At 41.8% G+C, this 22,040-nt stretch overlaps 1 protein-coding gene across 1 annotated transcript in view; it reads right to left on the bottom strand.

Annotated features, from left to right (window-relative positions):
* The window catches only part of LOC139286366 (A-kinase anchor protein 13-like), a 77,677-nt gene that overhangs the window by 52,568 nt on the left and 3,069 nt on the right, over nucleotides 1-22,040 (bottom strand). The window contains exons 2-9 of the mRNA XM_070907121.1: nucleotides 19,236-19,398; nucleotides 15,932-16,029; nucleotides 14,876-14,953; nucleotides 12,756-12,972; nucleotides 11,927-12,119; nucleotides 9,384-9,609; nucleotides 6,071-6,860; nucleotides 1,995-5,267 (exon numbers count right to left, since the gene is read on the bottom strand). Coding sequence (XP_070763222.1) covers nucleotides 1,995-5,267; nucleotides 6,071-6,860; nucleotides 9,384-9,609; nucleotides 11,927-12,119; nucleotides 12,756-12,972; nucleotides 14,876-14,953; nucleotides 15,932-16,029; nucleotides 19,236-19,398 — 5,038 coding nt within the window. The remainder of the gene's footprint in view (nucleotides 1-1,994; nucleotides 5,268-6,070; nucleotides 6,861-9,383; nucleotides 9,610-11,926; nucleotides 12,120-12,755; nucleotides 12,973-14,875; nucleotides 14,954-15,931; nucleotides 16,030-19,235; nucleotides 19,399-22,040) is intronic.

Below are 22,040 nucleotides of genomic sequence, written 5' to 3'. Positions count from 1 at the left end.
ATAATACATATAAGCCAACACCAAATGCCACATATACTGCACCAAAATCCAAATGTGAGACTGACACTGGTTTATATTAACCAAGTGTATTTTGTTGATTGTGTATTGGGCTATGAGTGCTGTCAAAACACTTTCATGTGTTGAACAGAAATAGTTTAGATGCTACAGTACAACTTTATCTGTTGTTGGCCTGCTGATTCCAGTCAGAGGTCGAGGTCTAAGAGCTGAAAAGGGAGGCAACATCAAAATGTTTGGGAGAATCACATCTGATATGAGCTGAGATTTGAATATGATGATGAGGATCCTGTTAGGGATGAGTTTCCTCCACTCATGATGAGTAAGTAGGATCAGATGAGGTCAGTAATGTTTCTGGTTAAAATAATTAGGGGGTGAAATGGAAAGCTTCGTCTCAACCCAGCCGTCCAGCCTGGAAAATGCTAGAACATTATATACCTACAGAGCTGCCACTCAGAGCTGATTTAGTTCATTTAGAGTAACTAACCTATTTTTGGTATGATGTTTTGGCCTCTGCACACTGCCATTCATTTTTACAGGATTCGCTCCATTTCTTTTGGTCTATGATATTATGCCGACGATGAGCATCTCTTTTGTCATCTTCACCAGCACCCACACAGGACCTTCCCTGATACAAATACTGATGTACAAATAGAAGTTACCACCATTGCTGTCAGAGCGAAGAGATTTGGAGAGCAGACTCCGGTATCTCTAATTCTTTCTGTCCATCCGCTACAATAGTAGCCTTGTGTGCTTGTCGACAGGTTGGGCGGGCGAGGACATTTTAGGCAATTATTACATCAAAGTTTGTCAGGGAGTGAGTCTGAAGTCATTTTAAAAAAACATGTTAAAAACAAGTGATACACATTTCAAAGCTCTTGAGTACATGACAAATGCTTAACCATGTGAACAGAAATTCCCATCAACCTCGTCTACAGGAATATCTACCCTGAGTATGTCTGGAGATGTTCAGCCCGTCCTCCTTTACTTGAGTTCATTTGGACAGATGAAAACAATGTCACCCTGGTTAGAGTCTACCACAGTACCTTGTTGCTGTGAGACAACAGTGTTAACCACTGATCCACTGCGTCACAGAGACTGCTTCAAACACACTCAGCAGGTCAGTCACTGACTCACAACTATTACAATATTACCAGATATTACCTAGAATGAATGAGACACGTGTACACACACACACACACACACACACACACACACACACACACAGTGGCTGAAAGAAACTTCATTTTCTTTCACTTTTCAGTTTTATGTTCACACACATAGCCGGACTCACATTAATACTCTCTCTCTCTCTCTCTCTCTCTCTCTCTCTCTCACACTCACACTCACACTCACACACACACTCACAGACTTTATGCACAACCATTTCTCAGCCCACCTCTAATTTCACTGTCCTCTGTTAAGTCTTGATGACATCATCGGGTTGCCTGGATACCGTGCCCCACACAAACAGTGGAGCCGGATCAACAACTGTCACGCATGCACACATACATTTTTCTGCTGTGTCTCTTAGCTTCTCTCTATTCTAAAACTATCTACCACTGTTAAAAATGGAGAGTAAAATAAAAGGGTCACTAAATGACACAGAGTCACAGAGAATCACAGACTTAGTAACAAGCAACAGCATTTTTATCTGATTCTCTTCTTCTCTAATAGAAATACAAATGTGATTATGCTTGGCGCAAACTTATCTTATGCAAGTAGACCACCAATATAAGCTTTGAGTTTAAATAATACTAAACAATCACATTGGTGAGAAATAATCACATTTGTCAGAATAATTGCAATTTATTATTTATTTTCCCCACATTGTTCAGCCCAAGTAACGAAAGAGATTAGTGTGTGAGAGAATGGATGGATGGAAAATAGGACAGTTGTGAAAATAGGCCAGGAAATTAAAGATAGAAAGACATACTGTATAGGGTAGAGCAGTTATGGATTTAAAAACAGTTAGTTACCTGTCTGGAATGTGTCCTCCACTGTGACCATCACTTTCTTTGCTTCCTCTTCACTTTTCATCTTATTCCTTTCTCTCTCCTTCCATCCATCCACTGTATCCTGCCCTTCACATACACTATCCTGATTATCCATAGCGACAGACTCCTGACCTTTGCTCTGGAACGTGCCCCTGCCATCATCAAGAGGGATGGCAGGGACAAGCTTCATGTCCGCTGTGATAGACTGTGATAACTGGTATTCGCCTGTTTCCACATTCACAGGGACAGTCGGATCCTCTGGACTGGGATCAGCCACGGGAGTCGAGTCACAAGGGGAAACAGGAAGTGTTGAACCGCAAGAAAGAGGCAAAGTGGGAATCTCAAATTCACACGGTGTTTTAACTTGGCCATCCAGCTGTGGATTGCTTTCATGCTCTTTAGCCTGACAGTCTGAGTCTGACATGTCCTTGAAACCTTGTTCACAGCTCTCACTTTCTTCTGCCTTACTGTGTGGACTGTCCTGCTTGTGTGCCTGGCTTCCTTTCTCACCCTCAGCAGTTGTGGATTCTACAGGGTGCCTATCATCGCTATCATATATCTGATTGTGTTGAATATGTGAATCTAACTGCTGTCCATCACTCTCATTCCGAGACATAGACTGATCTAGGGGGTCTCTATGCTCTCCTAGTCTGTGATCCTCATCAGAATCAGGACAGAATGTGTCAGAAATCTCTGGATGTTGTCCTGTGTCTACAACAGGGCAGGAAAGTTTTAGTAGCTGGATTTTTGTCTGCATGTGACCATGGCTGTCTACCTTGGTTGCAATCATTTCATTTGCTTCTGGCAAAGGTTTCATATTCACTTGCAGTAAGCTGTCTTCTTCTTTGGGTAGTGAACATGTGAAGACTTTGTTTTGTGTAGTTTCCTCTTTGTTGAGTTGTGGTAAACTAGGAGTGTCTGCTGACAGGTCAAGGTTAGCCTGCTGGTTGCTACTTAGTTGTGTTGAAAGTAGCATTTCTGTCTCAGTGTTGCACTGTAACACTACAGACTCCTCTGATATTTCAACATTAACTTGTTCTTTAGAGGTGAACTGATCAGTAGGTTCAATGTGTGAAGGTTCTATTTGGTTTTCTGTCTTGGCTGGAGTCATTGCTAACAGTTGACAGTTCTCTTTGTTCACATGCTGTGCAGACAGTTGTGTGGCCTTAACAGTGTTAAGTAAATTGTCTACCAGCTGGTTTAATGTATCAGTTGGTACATTGGTGTCCTGTGCTAATGGTGGATAATTTGCTGGTTCTTTGCTGGCAGAATCTTGGCTCTTTAACTGATTGACTGCTAACTGTTGGCTCAATTCTATACGAGCCATGGCTGATGCTATTGCTACCGTTACAACTGCTACCGCTGTGGCAACTAGGTCTTCATTGTAGTTATGTTCTTTTTTTCTCTCTAAGGAAGGAAATTCCTCATTCTCTACCTTTTTCCCTCTGTCTATGGAAGATAACTCCTTGCCATGTACCATCCCACTGTCATTTCTGTCTTCACTCCTCTCCCAACTTCTCTCCTTACCCGCTTCCTCTTCACTCACCCACAACTCATTTCTCTTTTCCTCCTTGTGCTGCTGATCTCTCAGCATCTCAGAGGCCAAACAATGCTCTAAATATTCCCTCGGAGTTGTCTCAGCCCTTCCTTCCCGTATTTGAAGTGGTGAAACATCCGCTGTACCTTCAAATGGCAGAAACCCAGCTTCTTTAGGATGCACAGATTCCATAAATCCTATGGGTCTCCCCATGGGATCCACAGGCTGTACTGGCTTGTTTGAGTCCAAAGATTGTACATGTTGCGCATTCTGTTCAGGAAATTCCACAAGAAATGAGTCCTCTGTGAATTCTGTAGGATCTGAATGTTCGACAGGAAGTTCCTTTGGGTCCACAGATGCTACAGCTTTACCAGCAACTGTAAAATCCTCATTTTCTGACAATACCTTTGACTCCACATTATTCACTATTTGTTGGACCGGACTGACAAGCCCCTTTAATTCAAGCTCTGTAGGGTCGAATACTTCCTTTCCTATTGGTTGCACAGTTGCAGTTTCCTCTATATCTGCCTCCCTGATGTCCATTTCACCAAGTTCTGAAGCAGTGACAGTAGAATGTGGGTTAAAGTCATCAGGTCCATGAAAGTTCATGCTCTCATCCACTGATAATTCCTTTGTTTCCAATATCTGTGAAGCTGTAACTTCAGTCAAATCTGTTCTCCCGTGGTCTGTCGGACTGAACTCTGAAGTAGAATAACTAGGATCCGAGTTTGTAATGTTACAGTCAGATCCGGGAGCGTCCCTGGTCTGGCTAGGTAGATGCATGGCGTCCTTGTCAGCTTCCTCTCTCCGGGTTGGCTCAGAAGCACTGGGAATCTGGATGTATGCCCTTCCTATTTTATCCTTGGCTTTTGACTCTGTCTCTGCCTGAGGGCTAAGGTTTGTCACTTGTTCTCTCTGTGTCTGTATATCTATCTGACTCTGAGACTCTATACTGGAGCTGGAGCTAAGCTTGGCCTCTGCGCCTCCTCTCTTCCCCCTCTTCTTCCTTTTCTTTTTTCTGCCCTTCGCTACTTTCTCTTGGCTCCCTTCCTTCTCTTCTCCTCCGTCTTCGATGTCTGCTGTTTCAGAACTCTTTCTGCTGTAAGTCGTTTCTCTGTTACTGACCTCCTCTCTGTCTCCCTCCACTCCTCCCTCCTTCCGATCTGGCCCTACTTCCTCCTCGTGCTGTGATCCGTGTACTTCCCGTCTTTGTGCACCAGGCCCATGTGACAGTGCTGGCTGTGTTCCAGCAGTATGTGGCTGACTAAGAGCTGCAGACAGTTGATGAGAACTAAGACCATGTTCTAACAGCCGTGGAGAACTAAGACCAGAAGCTTGGGGTGAGCTTAAATCACATTCTCTCTGCTCTCTCATTCCCTGCTCCAGCTGTTCATGTTTTCTCTGATCCATTGTGTCACTGTCGTACCAAACTGACTGGGAATTTGCTTCCTTTCTGTTCCAGTCTTCATTGGCACCCTGCTCTAGGTTTTCACCTTGATACCAGACTGTTTTTGCTACAATTTCTGGTCCATGTGGGGGTGATCCAATTCTGGTTCCAATCCAGCCTCCATCCTGCCATAGCCCTCTCTTTCTTTCAGTGTTCGGGGACTTGGGGCTGATCCTGCTGCCAGACCGAGGACTCTTGTTCATGGTGTCAGGGTGGTTTGGCTCCTCGGGATCTGACTGGCTTTCCTGGGATTGTTCCTGACCCATGGTTACTGAAAGGAGACATGATTAGATTAAGGACTGCAAAAGAAACTTAGAACGGTAACTCCGGTCTATTACTGCTTGGCTCTTATTTTCATATTTTGGTCATCATTTCTATTGATTAAATGGTAAATGGTCTTCACTTATACAGCGCTTTTCAACCTTAACTGTTCCCAAAGCGCTTTGTCAGGTCTCATTCACCTATTCACACACCAATGACGACCGAGCTGCCACGCATGGTGCTGGCCTCCATCGGGAGCAACTTCAGTGTCTTGCACTTCTTAACACATCTACATATGAACGGGAAGAGCTGGGGATCGAACCACCAAACCGCTCTACCCCCCGTACAACAGTGCTAAACACTGCACCACCATGCCGCCCTGTGTCTGAAGATGACACAATTGCATTTTTCTGACTAACTACACATTCCTATGTTAAAATAGTGATATAAGCAAAAAATTGCTTCTGATATGCTTGTGACTTGAGTTTCCCCTTGGGTATAATAGTTAATCAACAATCAACAGTGACACAACCAAAAACCACCAACTCAGTGTGACTCTGCGTTCCTGTACTTTGTCTTTTGTCTGCCCAGTTAATCTCTCTCCAAATCACAAGTTGATATTTATGGTAAAAGAGCCTCCAATTATATTCAACCGTAGTTTTATGAGGTAGAATCTCTGGTCTTTTTTCAATAACCAAAAGAAACTTTTTATTTGATCAAAACCTAAAAAAGTTCTAATCATTTGCATCACACTCCCCATTCTGTGATTAAATCTAGCACTGTCCCACACTGAGAGCACTCTGATAAACTTACCTGTCCTCTCTGCAGCTGATTCCAGAGCTAAGTTAAACTGAGCTTCTTTTGCTGGGAGACTTTCAGTGTCTCTGTGCTCTGTCTCCGTTTCTGTCACTACAACTCGCTCATGTATCACCAGGTCAACTTCCCACTTCTCTCCTTCCTGTTTTTCTGTGATGGTGGTGGTAGGCAAGACAACAGCCTTTCTGCCAGCACATTTCCCATCACCACCTGGTGCAGAAACTGGCTTTATGGGTAACAGAGTCTCTTCTGTTCTTGGACTACACTGAGATTTTGTGGCTCCTTCGTCACCAATCACAGATGCCACCACTGGTTCTCTGGGTGAAATAGTTCCATCTGTCTCTGGCCTCCATGCAGTCCCTCTACTGGCCTCTGGGGTGCTTCTATTATTTCCTGAAGAATCTGTTGCCTGTCTTGTGGTTTTTGTAGTTCTCTTTTTGTTTTTCCTGTTACGGCCAGCAGGAGAGTTGGCAACTGCTGTACCCTTCTGTTCTCCCCCAGCTTCCTGGCTCTGACAAAGACTTCCACTGGTACAGGATGTATGACTGACGACAGCAGAGTCCTCCCCTTGTGTTTTCTCCTCCAATGAAGGAGGACTTCCCTGTTCCTCTGTTGTTGTGCTACAGTTCTCTATGGTTACCACAGCCAGGTCTGCATCCTGCTTGCTCTCTTGTTGGCCGTTAGAGCACGGCTGCAGCCCACAGGCAGGGCTGACCAGCTCATGATCAATGGAGAGGGATGTGGAGGCATGTGTCAGTGCGATGGTACCAGAAAAGTCTGAGTTTCCCTGCAAGAAGGACGACAAATCCAGATTAAGCGTTGATGGAAAAATGTCAGTGCAGTTGAACAAATATATATTGGTTTGTTCAGGTTGGTGTGAAAGCTGTCAATCAAACTCTGGTTCGGCCCAAACAACCAGACTGAGATTGTGAACTGAAAAGCTAATCTATGGCAACTGTCAAAAAGCATCTGTATTAGAGGTATCGCCTATATTTATGCATGTTCATTTGGTAACCATGGTAACACGTTCGCGCATCAGCACATGCATGCTGGTTAAAACAGAGGTTTGTTATGTATTTGAGCTAAGTGAAATGCAGTGATCAATACAGTAAGACACTTGGTGTCTATCTTGTTTCTTCCTGTTCACCATTATTCACGACATACACATGAGATGAATGCTCATAATCATCTATTTCCTCAAGGGAAGTAGCTGTCCATATCTCTTCATATTTACTATACATCTCTTGCTTTGTAGTGTGAACACAAAACAGCCCAAAACAAAAACACAACACAACTTTTTTTTGTTGGTCCAAATGAACACAACTCTTTTTTTACCAACAATTGTAAGTGCATACACTGTATCTAAGTAATATTCATACACTGTCTACATGTTAGCAAATGACTCAACTTTGTGGTTATCGGACTGGTATATTGTGTATGTTATTATTATTATTATTATTATACATACATTATTAAATACATTATTTCTACAACAAATGACAAGACCGAATTTGGGGAAAAAAGAACTAGAACTACTTATGGGCATACAAAAGGGGAAAACTGGGGTAAAGAATATTCTGAGGTTTGTTTGTTTTGTTTAAGGAGTTTTATTTTTGTAGTTTTGGTCATCATTCAAATTTCTTATGATAACATATTACTCACCACTTTCATTGCTGAGATCTGATGACACAGTGACACTACTAAACACAGCTTCACAATAAGAGCCCATTAATTACATTGATTTATTCTGTGTTAAGGGAGTACACTGTACCTCCGGTGTCTACGTGCATAGCCTCCACAGCTACGCCACAGCTGACATGTTCATCATGTAACTACATGTCAAGACTACAGCGACTACATGGAGACAACAAGAAATTAGGGCTGGGCGATATGGCCAAAATCTTATATTGTGGTATATGTCATTTTATACGACAATAACAGTATATATCACCATACATAATTTGTTCTGTAAATTCAGTTAAGAAAAAGGTTAAAATAACTATACCGTACTTTCACTCAACGTAAACACAACATGATCTCATTCAATAATGGCACAAGGTGGACATCCTCAACGTCGCTCTGTGTCATACAGTGAATGAATGAATGTAAACACAATAACTGTGGGGAAAACCGTTAAAGCAGGATACGGCCAACACACATCTGACATGTCTGTCTGGTGTTGTGGTGGTGAAATCTGACGCTGAACTATATATCCGCCCGACGGCAGTATGTGTGTAATATGTTCGGCTTTCCCTGGTGGCCCCTGATTGGTTGACACGGCACCAGAAAATAACTGGAAATGTTGCCAAATTGGGCGATTTTCCACTCATTTAGGTGGCTGTAGGATGGTTTCATGTCGGTAAAAATTAGTTTGGGTGGGTTGACATAACTTTAGCCTGATTTGTCATGGTGCAGATGTTTTTCTTATTTTTTTCAATACTGATATTATTTTCTGGCTAATAATTACTTTTTGAACCAACCTGGCAACATTGCCCAAGTAGCAAGAAGAAGCACTGAAACGGAGCGGAGGAGATTGACAAACAGACTGACAGAACACGTCACGTAGTTTGGTTTCTCTATGGTGGCCTGCTCGCATGAGCATAAACAAAGCTTTAGCTAGCCTGCTTGCTTTTCGTGGTTGTAATTGTCTGTGTGTCAAACTCACACAGACAACAGAGGACATAAGCAGCATTGCCCGTAAATGACACCAAAACGCGGTAGAGACTGTCAGCATATTTTTGTTTTTATGTGATAGCATGCCAAGATTTAGTAGCCCTTTAATGCCCCCCTCCCTAAAAGCCCACGCTCTTCTGATTGGCCGGCTAAGTTACGGAAGTCTTTGGAAGAATTTCCAAAGGAAAACTGTAAACCTAACATTACTAAGCAACGTTGACAGAAATATAAACATCTTGTCTGTGCCTGGAGCAGAGATACCATAGAAGGACATCCGTGTCTATCTGATGTCAGATAGGCACGGTGGTTGAAAAAAGTTAGGAATGGAGCATTCAGAGCAGTCTGAAGCCTGAGCTTTTGGCTCACAGGGATTACATTTACATACATTTACCTCATTATTTGAGCTGAGCCAGGAATTAGCTCTGGAAATGTCAACAAAAATGAAAACAACTGTGAGCAGCCCAGTAGGTCACCTGGTAGAGCATGTAACATATAGGCTGAGTCCTTACCGCAGCGCCCCGGGTTCAATTCCAGCCCTGGCCCTTTGCTGCATGTCATCCCCTCTCTCTCTCTCCTGTATTTCCTGTCACTATCCAATAAAGGCAAAAAATGCCTGAAAAAGAAACATAAAACAAACCTTTTTGTCTCTGTGAAGATGAATGAGTCTCCTCAGCTCCTTCACTTCCTCCTGTAAGCAGCAGTCTTGACTGCTCTGTGTCTCTGCCCCACCCTCCCTCTGATGGAGGCTGGGGAATGTTAGGGTGTAGGTATTGAGCTCAGCATGGTGCTGAAACACTCTGCCTTCTGCGTAAAAGTGCGGCTGCTCCTTTGGTTCCACTTGGACATTTGAGGACGTCTCATACCTGTAATGACACACAATAATACATCTACAGTGCCAAGAAATGGTAAGTGAACCCCTTGGATTTCCCTGCATTTTTCCATAATTTAGCAATGTGCTCTGATATTCTTACAGTCACAATAATGGACCATCATCATCTTACTCTTGCATTTATTGAATTTTTTGCTTGAATATTTATCTTATTTTACAGCAGTGACCTCCTGCATGTGTTGATCACACCTCCACATTAGCCAGGAGGAATTTTAGATCATTTCCCCCAAGCTAAACTCTTTCATTATACTGATATTTCAGGAAATTTCTGTTCAGGTCATGTCACAGAATCTCAGGATTGACTTTCACCTTTCTGAAACATGACTTTTCTTATGTCTGAGCCATTTTGCAGTTCATCTTATACTGTGTTTAGGGGCGTTTTCCCTGTTACATCTCCCAACTTCTACCAAGTGCCTAATGACTGACAGCTACCCTCAAACTTGTGTGACCGTACTGTGCCCTTCCATATTTGTCTTATTGCTGAGACATAAATGGCAACCTCACTATATTTTTAGACAGGTTCTTAACTGTAACCCAAGGGCTGTCTTCCACCCTTTTTTGCACATGTGAATGAGGGGGGGTTCACATCAGTTTGTAAAGAGGAGTGTCAGTAATATTTTTCATTTTTCTGAGTTTCAAACTGCATGACTAGGAACTAAAGCACTAAAGGGAGGAGATTTACATATAAAATAACTAACGAACGACAAATCCTGACAAGCACACAACACCCGGCCTGTGTGGTGGATGACATCACATCACTCATCCAGACTTTGTAACCACGCCCTCCCCAAATCCACCCGCACCCTAAGCTAGCATCAGCTGAGCTGCCAATCAGCGCTCAGACACACTCATTGTTCTCAGGACACCTCTAAAATTCAGCGTCATGACGGAGCTGCTCACCACCAAAGTGCACAAAAGACTCAGTTACTGTCATGCATGCTCCTCTATCCTCAGCAGCACAACATGTCCCTAAGTGTGTCGTCATAGTAGACACTTGGGTGTTAATGCATTGACTGTTGACATAATGCAGACAGAGTAGCTGGTACACAGCACAGTGCTTTCTCAGGTACTTAGGTCATTAGATCATTAACAACTGTCAAAAGACACAAAGAACCCCACACACACAAACACACTCACACAGATTCCCAGAGAGCGATGTGTGTTGTAAACCGGTTTCTCTTCGTAGTGACAGCAGCAGGTTTCTGAGAGACAGTCCTGTCTGCTAACTGAGCCCTTCATTGACTAAAACAGAAAAGATCATTTGTCACCAGGGGATTGTTGCCTCAGATCCATGATAACACTGCAGCACACACTGTGGTGGCTATTAATATTATTTAAAAAACAGAACTACAACTTTACTGTTCTGGTTCACTCTCACAGCATCACTTGGCTCTAATAAAGCAGCCGCAGACAGACACACTGTTGAACATGTTTTTGGTCTCCACCAGCTCCTGAAGAACAAGCTCCACTATGTTCACCAGATAGTCAACAAGATTGATGAGAGCACTGAGACTGAACTAAGCAGTAAATGTGCTGTAAACACCAAAACTATGAGCAAAAAGAGGTTTGTCTTGATTGTCTTGTCTTGTCTGTCTGTCTGTCTGTCTGTCTGTCAGTAACCAGCAACTGTGTGCAGCAGCTCTGTTCTCTTGGTTCCTCTCCTCGCTCTATTCATCTGTCCTTACACTCCTCCATCCCTTTTTCTTTTTCCTTGTGGGGAAAAAGTGAGGGGACTGACTGGGTCTCTTCTCCAATCTGATGTGCTTCTAGCTGTGTCAGACACATTTCTGACACAATCATCCACAATCGCACTACCATGATGATTTCAGTATATTTACATTTAGTGCATCGTTGCCACAGCTGCGCAAGCTCTACTTTAGTAACAGTTGCACCAAGCTTTGTGACTAGACTAGAAGAACAAAGAACAGAAACATGACATATATGACCACACAAATACAAGTAAATATATACTGCACATAAGTAGGCATGTACAATATATACTGTATATATCTTGTTGCGCTGCCATATGCAGTTTTATTTCAACAAACTCACATATTATTTTTCTGGGTTTTCGATGCAGCCCTGAACCTTTGATGACGAATATTTTTTAGTTAGTCTTTTCTTCACTAGAGTTTGAGCACAAACTTTCTCAGTGAAGCTGTGTGCGTGGCGATGGTGACGGTTCAACAGAACTAATAGAATCCTAACATTCTGATAACATGTAATTATAACATCAAAGCAAACCAAACACTAAAATACATGTTGATTCAGCTGTGCTATCAGGTACTCACTGGGTGAAGAGCTCCACCAGGTGCTGGTGTCCTCTGCTCTCTGCCACACATGCTGGAGTTAGTCCCTGAGCATTGGGCCTCCTCAGCGCCTCCCTGCCTCCTGGCTGCTGCAGAAGGAACGATGCCACTGTCCTCAGACCATGACTGGCTGCCAAGTGCAGCAGGCTGGAGAGCTGCTGGCACTCAGACACATCTGGAAGAAAAAAGAGAAAAGGAGCTGATAAGATAGAACAGAGCAGGTTAGACACCTCCTGGTGGAAAGAGAAATGGAAGAAATCACAAGAAGCTCGGGCTGGAGGAGTTCACTGGTAAAGATTTTAAAACTGACATTACTATTTAAACTATCAGTCATGGATCCAGGTGTCAGTGAAAATTGAAATGAAATTCTATATTCTTTTCTTGTTTGCTCCTGCAATTTTTCAATAACATTTTCTCAAATGGATCCCTGCATTCGAAGCCCAACACGTCCTGTTATTACATTAGCTTTCATTTGTTTTTTCACCCTTCTGTACATATGGTTCGATTTCATTTTTATTATGCTAACGTTGAATTACCTGGGTCACACACCACATCCAATTTAAACACATTTTCAAACAGCTTTCTTATTTTTATCTTATTAAATGTTTAAATAATGATTGGTAACCGAAATATAAAAACATTTATCTGGACTTGGCAGCTGGTAGGTAGAGTCTTGGAGTAACGTACAGAGACAAAGGTCTCAGATGGAGCAAGTAACATCGCTGGCCTGGCTGGTTCCAACCTTTACAAACCTGCCTGTTAGGCTGTTGGACTTGGTTGTGACATTCAAAATAAAAGCATTGTAACTCACCGTTGCAGCTGTCCAGCAGTGTGGAGACGTCCATCCATGTTTCCTTGTTTATCTCTATGTCCCTGTCTGTTGCTGTGACAGACGGTGTTTGGTTACCCATCTGCCTTTCCACATCTGTCTCGGGTGTTCCTGGTACAATCCTTTGGTGGGACAGGGTGAGGTGTTTCAGGGCCAAGGCGAGGCTCTGATCCAACCTCTCACACTCTTTCAACGGAATCTGACACAGAAAATATGGACAGGTCAAAAATGTTTCATTGTTTTTTCCTCTATGTCCTCTCTCCTCTTCTAAAGACATTTCTGTGCATGTTGTTTTTTTGAGTTATGTGACATTTCTTACTTTTAGACACACTTCGATTTCATTCAAATTCAATATCACCAATATCAATACAAATATTTAAGATAACAAATGAAGCAGTAGGAAAAACGTGTCTAAATTATGTGTAGACCTCGCCTAAAAAAAGAACATTTTATACTGAATGAAAATGAATCATTTTCCTAATATATGCAACATGTTTAGAGCCCTCAAGGTCTCTCCTACACTAATATGCCCGATTTATTAATATCAAGCTTTAATTGTAACGGTTTAGCTGATAAGAACAAAATACATTTTTACCTGACTTATACATAAAAACTATGATATATTATGTTTACAAGAGACTAACTCTACTTAACTGGATGAGATTAAGTGGAAACAAGACTAGGTGGAAAACTAGTATATGGCTGGACCGTGTATGGTAAATGAGCTATATTGCTGCCAAATTGTTACGCAGGTTGTCAGTGGTTGTGTCTATAATGTCAATTACTGGATATTAAATGTTCATCTGCAGTATTTGTTCTTGAAGTTTACTGAAGTAGAATATCACATGACATAGTTACGTCGTTTGTAACTACGTTTGAGTAAAAAGATTTTATAAATGCAGTTGCAGGAACAACTTTCCACTCATATCTTGATGTTTGATTAGAAAGAGAACTTATTCTAATTTTAACTATTCTAATGATATGAAGTCCCCTTGCTCTGTCATTGGAGTGTTTTGTCAGTAATTGTTAACTGTGTGCTCTTCCTGATGCCTCTTGGCGCATGGAGTGCTGTTTTCTCTGCTACTCTGCTGGACTGTTACAGTGCGTAACTATGGTCTCTACTTCCCACAGCAGCAGGTTTTATGTTGTTTTCCAGTTTCAATACAGTTTAATTGTACTGTCTCTGTGCCATCTATGTGCATATGGTGTACTGTGATGTGCCACTGTACTGTGACGCACTGGCAAGGTATGGACTGGTTATTGATTTCTTGTGATGAAGTGTGTTTTTGTGCTTGTGGGTACCGGATGGACCCAGTGGGACATGGACCACGGAGGACTTCGTCCTCATCCCACTAGTTATAACCTTAGAGGGCCAAGCCTATAAGAAACAGAACGTTAGCCACGTACTGTAACTCCAGATTCTATAACTACAGAGTACAGCCCTCTGAGCTCTGGGCCCCACTGATTCCTTTAACTAGCTGAGGAAAAAGCTGATCACCACCTGGTGTTGAATTGGATCAGATGGCCGGGGAAACTGCCGGACAGACCTGGTAAACCCAAGCGTGTCGTGAGGGTGACGTCTGGCGGAGGCCCCTGTCCGCGAGGTCTTCAACTCCCACCTCCAGAAGAATTTCTCGTGCATCCCGGGGGAGGTTGCGGACGTGGAATCTGAGTGGGCCATGTTCAGAGCCTCCATTGTGGAGGCATCTGCTAGGACTTGTGGCCAGAAGGTTGTCAGTGCCTGTCGTGGCGGCCATGGAGAAGGCATTTGAAGACCTTGAGGTAGTCAAGAAGCTCCTCAGCGGCAAGGCGCCAGGTGTGGATGAGATTTGCTGAAGGCTCTGGACAGTGTTGGGCTGTCTTTGCTGACACGCCTCTTCAGTGTCACGTGGAGGTCCAGGACACAATGGGGGAGTGAGGGTGTGCTCCAATATTGGGGTATCGCACTACTCAGACTCCCAGGGAAAGTTTACTCCAGGATGCTGGAAAGGAGGCTCCGACCGATTGTTGAACCTCAGATACAGGAGGAACAATGCGGATTCTATCCTGGTGGTGGACAGTGGACCAGTGGACAATTTAACAAAAAGGTCTGTCCTACTTACCTGCTCATCATCCAATAGTAATGCTTCCTGTGGAGCTGTGTTGTCACGCAAGAATTGGGCCATGTCGAGAGCCAAGTCCTACACACAACACACATATTGATACTGCCATCAGTATTCTGACAAACTCAAACCCATAAAAGGGAAAAGATGTAATGTTCATTTTTGTTGATAGCCAAGCATAATGTTTACTTGCAGCACAGAACTGTCACAGATATGTTTGAGGTAATTTAGAATATGTGACCAAGTCCATCTGAAGGCAGAGCTGAAGTAAATACAGAAAAGAAACCACACATTTTTACAAGAGTACGATATTGATAACGATATGTGAAAGCAAAAAAATCGAATACATCAGCCGATGTTCTTTTCCTTCTTCTTTACATAAACACATAACATAAATGGACATTTCTGATAAGGATCGTTAAACAATGAGCTGTGATCAAGATATTTAGTGAGTGGGACACACACTGTGAAGATAAGAGGTAAGGACTGGTTATTGATCAGATGACATGGAGACACGGTTTCTAAATGTCTTTCATTTCTGTGTATGTAACTTCTTGTATATAAGCCAACAACAATGTATCTGTCATGCTCTAATTTTTACAGTGCACATACATTCAGTGGCCACTTTATTACGTCGACTCGTCTAACGTTGCGTTGGAACCCCCTTTTGCCCCAGAACAGCCTTAATTCATGGATTCAACAAGGTGCTGGAAACATTCTTAGAGTCTCTTAGTTCCCATTTTTCCCCATTCTGTTTGGTCTGAACATGTCTGTATGCTTTAATGCAATGAGTTCCTGCCACATGATTGGCTTGTTAGAGATTTGAGATACGAAGAGAAATGCATGTTGTTCTATATCAGGCTAGAAATAAATTATTTTCATCCACCAGGGACAACGTCAGGTAGCATCCAAAATACAAAGGCTGTACTGGTCATAACGAAGCAGCTTCTGCTTGTTACAAATCATTCCATCTATTTCTCAGCTCAGCTCTGTGCACACACGTTGCAAACAATGGAAGCATGACGGACCTGGAACACACAGTGACGGTTCTCTTACCTGTACAAAGCAGAAGGTCTCCTCTGAGTGTGTGTCCACTGGTCCACCAGGACGAGCCCAACATAACGTCACCAAGACCTGCTCACACACATTATGGGCTACACACACACACACACACACACACACACACACACACACACACACACACACACACACAAAGCTGAAATAAAAGGCTTTAAAGCTGCTTCGTTTTCTATGAAGAGACCTCCTGTGTTCATCACAGCACAAACAGCTGTTGACAGACAGAGGCAGTATACCGCTACAGTATGCGCTAACAGACCAAAAAAGATGGGGCTACTTAAATATAATTGTGTGATTTGTCTGTGTGCCAGCTATAGCCCTATAAGCTTCAGATGTCTCGCGCCTTCAGACCAGCACTGATCTCACATCAGTAGAGCTTTCCATAAGCACCAGCTGCCGGCCAAGCAGCTAACAACTCATTTAAGTCCAGCCAGCTACTTATTATATTCATTTTTACTCCAATAGAAATGTGCGAACTGGAATAATGATTTACAAACACAGTGTGCAAGTAAAGATTACAAACTACCGTAACCCTCCAACCCCACTGCTAATTGTTTTAAACAAAGTAGGACTGGCCACCGGGAGCACAGAGAGAAGTCCTGGTGGGCCGGTCGCTCTGTGGGCTGCTTGAGCAGCCCATTATACTAAAACAAGAGCGAGAGAGATGCGTTGTCGGCCCACTTTGTTTCTGCACCAACCCACATCCTCAAGATCCTCAATACTAGTTCAACTGTTTAACTGTTAACTTAGTCAAGACAGAAGACAACAGGGATAAGATAAGCAAGGTGTGGGTTTGGCTAGCTGGCTATTTAGCTAACGTTATATCAGGTGCCTTTTGTTGAAATGTGTTAAACTTTTCATAAAGTTGATGTGCTCGTCAATGTCACTTTTTGTGAATAAATATTGTTCTATAATCTTGTTTACATAAAGTGCGCCATGGGTATTTTTCACTGTGCTCCTTTTGTTTATTTTTTTATTTAGAAGCACATGTACTCCTTTGGAAAAAAGTTAGCGTTAGAGCCCTGTTGCAACACAAAATGTGGTGCTTTTGTTTTCTCCTAGCAGTTTTAGATGTGAAGCTTCTCTATGAGCTGTAGGTGAAACTCACTCACTCACAGCATCACACTTAGCTAGGCGCGCTCCAATATGTTGTTTGCAGCCATGTGATTCAGATGACGCTCGATGTTCAGAATGAGGCAGGAAGTGAAAGGCAGAATGGATGAGATGGAGGAAAGCCTGTATTGTGCTAGTTATTGTTTACTCACTGTGTCATCCCAGTCAATGTGTGTGAAAACTGGAATTGCCCAATTCATTCCTAAATTATGGCTAAAAGCCTATTTTGAATTCACTTCTGGCTCAATCCATCATCATTCTGGGATAGGGGAAAAAATCCTCTTGCTCTTCAGCTTGTTTGTATTTCTTTAAACCAATCACAATCGTCTTGGGCAGGATTGTGCGACGGTGCCCTTGCAAAACGGTAACACACTGATAGCGAAAGGGGAGGAGAATGCTGACTGAAGTGTTGACATTCTGGTCTGAAGGTGGCCTTGTTCATCCACCAACCTGTTATCATCACTGCATTACAGCTGACAGATTGTGTCAATGTGTAACAGGTTACATGTATGTAATTATAATATAATAATGGCTCATTAGTTACATATCTGACAGTATGCACAGGTCAGAATAAAGAAACGGTTGTGATTGGTTTGATTATCCTGACAACACATCTAATCCACTGCCTTGAGAAGCTGTACATTTTTCCATGTAATCCATTAGTGAGGAATGTTTCTGTGCTTTAAACTGAAGCTGTTCTCATGCAGGAAGCCTCTGCTGTGGAGAAGTGCAGCAGGTGGAGAGGCATCAGCCTGGGACAAACATCCCTCCTCTCCCTCCCTGTCCTCCAGCTACAGTAATTACTGCTCATGGACTGTTAAAGGACTATACCCACAGTTTTGAAGATCTGATGGGGCTGGTACCAAAATGTCCTGTGTGCCCTGGCAGACCAAGTAGTTACAGCCAGGCTAATAATCCTGCTAACGCTGCCATCTGGAGGTTTCTACATGCTCTGCCACACCCTGTACAGTTCATCAATTCACAGTGTACTATTATGCAATGCTACATCACAGCTGGGTGTGGTTACAACCGCCACAGTCTACACCTACCAGTAATACTGGGTGAGGTGTGGCGTTCCCCTTTAGAGCTGAATCCATCACTTTAGGCATGCTGGAACCATCGAGAGCTCATTATGAAATCCTGTTCGCTCCAGAGCATGCAAACCACCCACAGACTTATATCCAGTAATAATACTCTTGAGCTGGTATTGATATCAGATATCAGATATCAGACTGTTTTTCGGTGACTGTTCACCGCAATACAAACACCTGGGGGATTATTAGTGCCCCCAAATCAGAGATTCTGAGAAAAAAAAGTAAGTTTACAAGACAAAAGGTCATATAAAAAATATTTTAAGAGACAAAGTAGCGTTAAATTGTAATTTTACGAGACAAAAAGGTCCTTATATCATAGGATGAATTCAGAATATCAGAATAAGAGAATGTCCTGACAATAAAGTCAGGTATTTTGAAAAGAAAAAAGATCTTTCAAGAATATAACTAAAAATACAATTAAATCGACGCAATCTAATCATACTTACTAGTAAGTAGGTAAACATTTTCCTCAAAATATTACACCTTTATTCCCAAACCTTTTTCCCTAAAAGAGAAACTCCTTATCAAACAGGAAGCAAAGAACCTGAATATTTGTCTTGTTATTACTATGGAACATGAAAATGGTTGAGACGCTCAATACTTCTAAAGTCACAATAATATACATATATATGTATATACATATATACATATATACACATATATATATACATATATACATACATACATACATACATACATATATACATATATATCTATATATACGTTTTTCCTTAGAGTGGTCCTAATACTCTTAGTATTACATGTCTTACATCTGTGTCTTACACAGAGTTTAAGGGGAGAAACATTGTTTTGTTGATACTATAGGACATGAAAATGGTTGAGACGCTCAATACTTGTACAAAAAATTAAGTCAAAACAGAACAAGACTCGTCATGATTTTTGAGGAAATGTTTTTTAAAGTTGGAACTATAGATAGAATATAACAGCTAAAATAGTAAATAATCTAATTATCATTTGAAATATTTCTTTTAAATGTATGATTTTATTCTCATAATGTATTTATAGAGACATGTCATTGTTGTGTGTGTGTGTGTGTGTGTTTGTGCGTGTTGTACCTGGACACACAGCCTGCAATGTGACGTGGTTGACTCGCAGTGTGCTGCTCAGATGTCTTTGGGTGGACCCTGAGAATAAAAGATAAAACTCCACCTCTTCCCTTTCCTCCTTAGCATGACACACATCATCATCGTCGAGCTGAACAGTCAACACACACTCTCCCTGAGAGGAGACACAGAGGCAGTGATATCAGCTTTACATGTGAACATACAGACACATACGGTACACAACTTCATCAATCATCAACAATCATGTTCACTGACTCACAGATCTGAGTCAAGACTATACATGTAGCCTCAGTCCAACTGCCCACAGTGAGCAGCAGGGAAACTAATTGCCAATGTCAATGTTAGAAAGTCTACTGAATTAAGTCATTGGTTAGTATACAGCTTTGGCAGCTGGTTAATAAAAAATTAATGTACTTTATACAAATAGGAAATCAGCTACTGTCGATTTCAAACATAAAAAAAAACAAAGCCAACAATTATTACATTATTCTGCGATTTTATTTATCTATTTTTGGTGTGCATTAGTCTCCAGTTGTTATATTTGAACAGTCTTGACACTGTGAATAGCACTAACCTGTAGGTGCTATTCAAATAAAACTTTGATTTAATTTGATATGCTCAAAAGCTCCAGAACAGCTACTAAAAAAACCTTGCGGTGAGATTGTTTTGTTGACTATTTATTACTTCAGTTTTTGTTTTCTTATGGTGCTGTTAACCACCATCCACAATGCATTTGAATTGTTTCAAGCTGTGAGCAGCTCCTGTGTTGCATTGTGGAACAAAAGTGTCCATTAAAGGTCCCATATTATGCTCATTTCAGCTCTATATTTTTATTCTGGGACACCACTAGAGTAGCTTTGCATGATTCACAGTTTTAAAAAGTCCTTATTCATCTTACACTGGCCCTTCATGCAGCCCCTCAGTTCACCCTCTGTCTGAAACAAGCTGTTTGAGCTCCTGCCTCTTTAAGGCCCCCCTCCCTAAAAGCCCGCTTTCTTCTGATTGGTCAACTTCTAGAAGCCTACAAAAACACACAACTTTTATTACTTTATTCACTGAATTTGGTGAAACTGGATTATATTTTATGGAGAAAATATTTTCTGGTTTCCCTCTGATGTCCTCTGGCTGCTCTGCCTCAACTCTCTGAGATTTACTGATGGACAGATAGCTTTAAAGTAACTGCTAACTGCTGCTAACTGTAGCTGCCATTAGCTCAGAGCACCGGGGGAGTGCTGGTGTTTACACTACTAGCACAGGAGCTTTGGAATGCCAGGTGGAGGAGGTTTTCAAGCCCAGGCTCCAAGCTCCTAGTCTGGGCAGAGTCTAGTAATAATTTAAATTAATGTAATAGGTCAATTATTTGCTTTTAAGATTGTATTCTTAAGGACAAGCCAAGTCCTAGATGGTTTGATCATTTGGCATTGTGAACCTGAGAGAACAAAATATTATGATTTACACTAACTGAAAAACTGTACATAGAGTTAAATGCTGTGCCAACATGTGAGACGTAGGTATGACACTTTTTTTTATAAAATTTGAATGTGGCGTAAAAAGTTAATATTCAAACTGTAATGGCCTGTTCAAATTCAAAATTCTAGTCTATAAGCGCAAAGGACCATTTTAAGTAATATGCCTTGTTTTCCAGCACGCCCTATTGACCTATCAGTAAGGTAGTAGTTATGTTGTTCGCTACGAAAGTGAAGGACATAAGTGAACAAAGCTGTCCTCAGCGGACAATCATGTTTCTGGCCCAATGATACTACATAGGACTGTCAGAATAGGAATGCAAAAAAAGATGACCTTTTCAATTTCATTTTTTTCAATTCTCATCTCTGCAGTGCACATTTCATATCAGGCCAGGTTTTCTCCACTGTTCATCACACACAAAGGCAAAATCAATGGTGTAGTTAATAACGATAAATTAGTAACAGCAGCAACCACAAAGCTGGTATTCTCAGTAGGCTATTTCATAATGGTAAACACCATTGATGAGCATTAGCAACATTAGCATAATAGGAGGATGTCTAGGGGAGGCATCCATGGATCCACAAAGTCCAGACTTTGTTCCCCCATTGTTCACTTATTCAAGGCAGAGTCAGTGTATGGAAGCTCCAAAAAAATGGACAGGTAACCTTCTCCCTTGATTTGCTATCATTTTACCATACCAAATGGCAAGTATATCTTAATTAATATTTCTTGGTCATTATTTGTTTTGGTTATAGGTTCAATAGGAAGAGAAAGAGGCCTGAAGCTATCAGCAAGTCTGCTCTGCCTAACACATCCAACTCTCTCAGTGCAGCTCAAAGGTCCTCCACTGTGGAGCCAACAACAGACTCTCTCCCTCCAGACTGTCCAGAGGAGCTTTGTACTAGTAAGTGTTCCCTTCCCACAACATAAATGGCTCACAAATCTCATCAGGTGATGCACCAAGATGTAAGTGGTCTGGGTAAACAACAAGACCAGAGAGTCTAGCAAAGAAATCAGTGTGACCTTTACTCATTCCTCCACTGAAGCATTTTCTTGCTGTATCCTCCATTTCTCTCCCCCAGAGTACGGCCGGTACTTGTAGATCCTCTGTCTTATTGTAATGCATGATGTTTTTAATGTCATTGTCTGTAGGCTCTCCAGCTTTGCACAAATGGTGGAAATTTGTACTTCAGAATCAGAATCAGAATTACTTTATAGATCCCCAGTCAGTAGTGCACAGTTCAAGTATAAATATAAATATAGAATAAATAATAAGGTAGTAGTTGTTGACCGAGGGGAAATTTGTCCAGAATCTGTCTGTTCTGTTTC

Source organism: Enoplosus armatus, chromosome 6 (assembly GCF_043641665.1).
Source record: "Enoplosus armatus isolate fEnoArm2 chromosome 6, fEnoArm2.hap1, whole genome shotgun sequence".
NCBI lineage: Eukaryota > Metazoa > Chordata > Actinopteri > Centrarchiformes > Enoplosidae > Enoplosus > Enoplosus armatus.
Note: the sequence above shows the minus strand (reverse complement) of the source record. Positions and strands in the feature narration are given on the sequence as shown.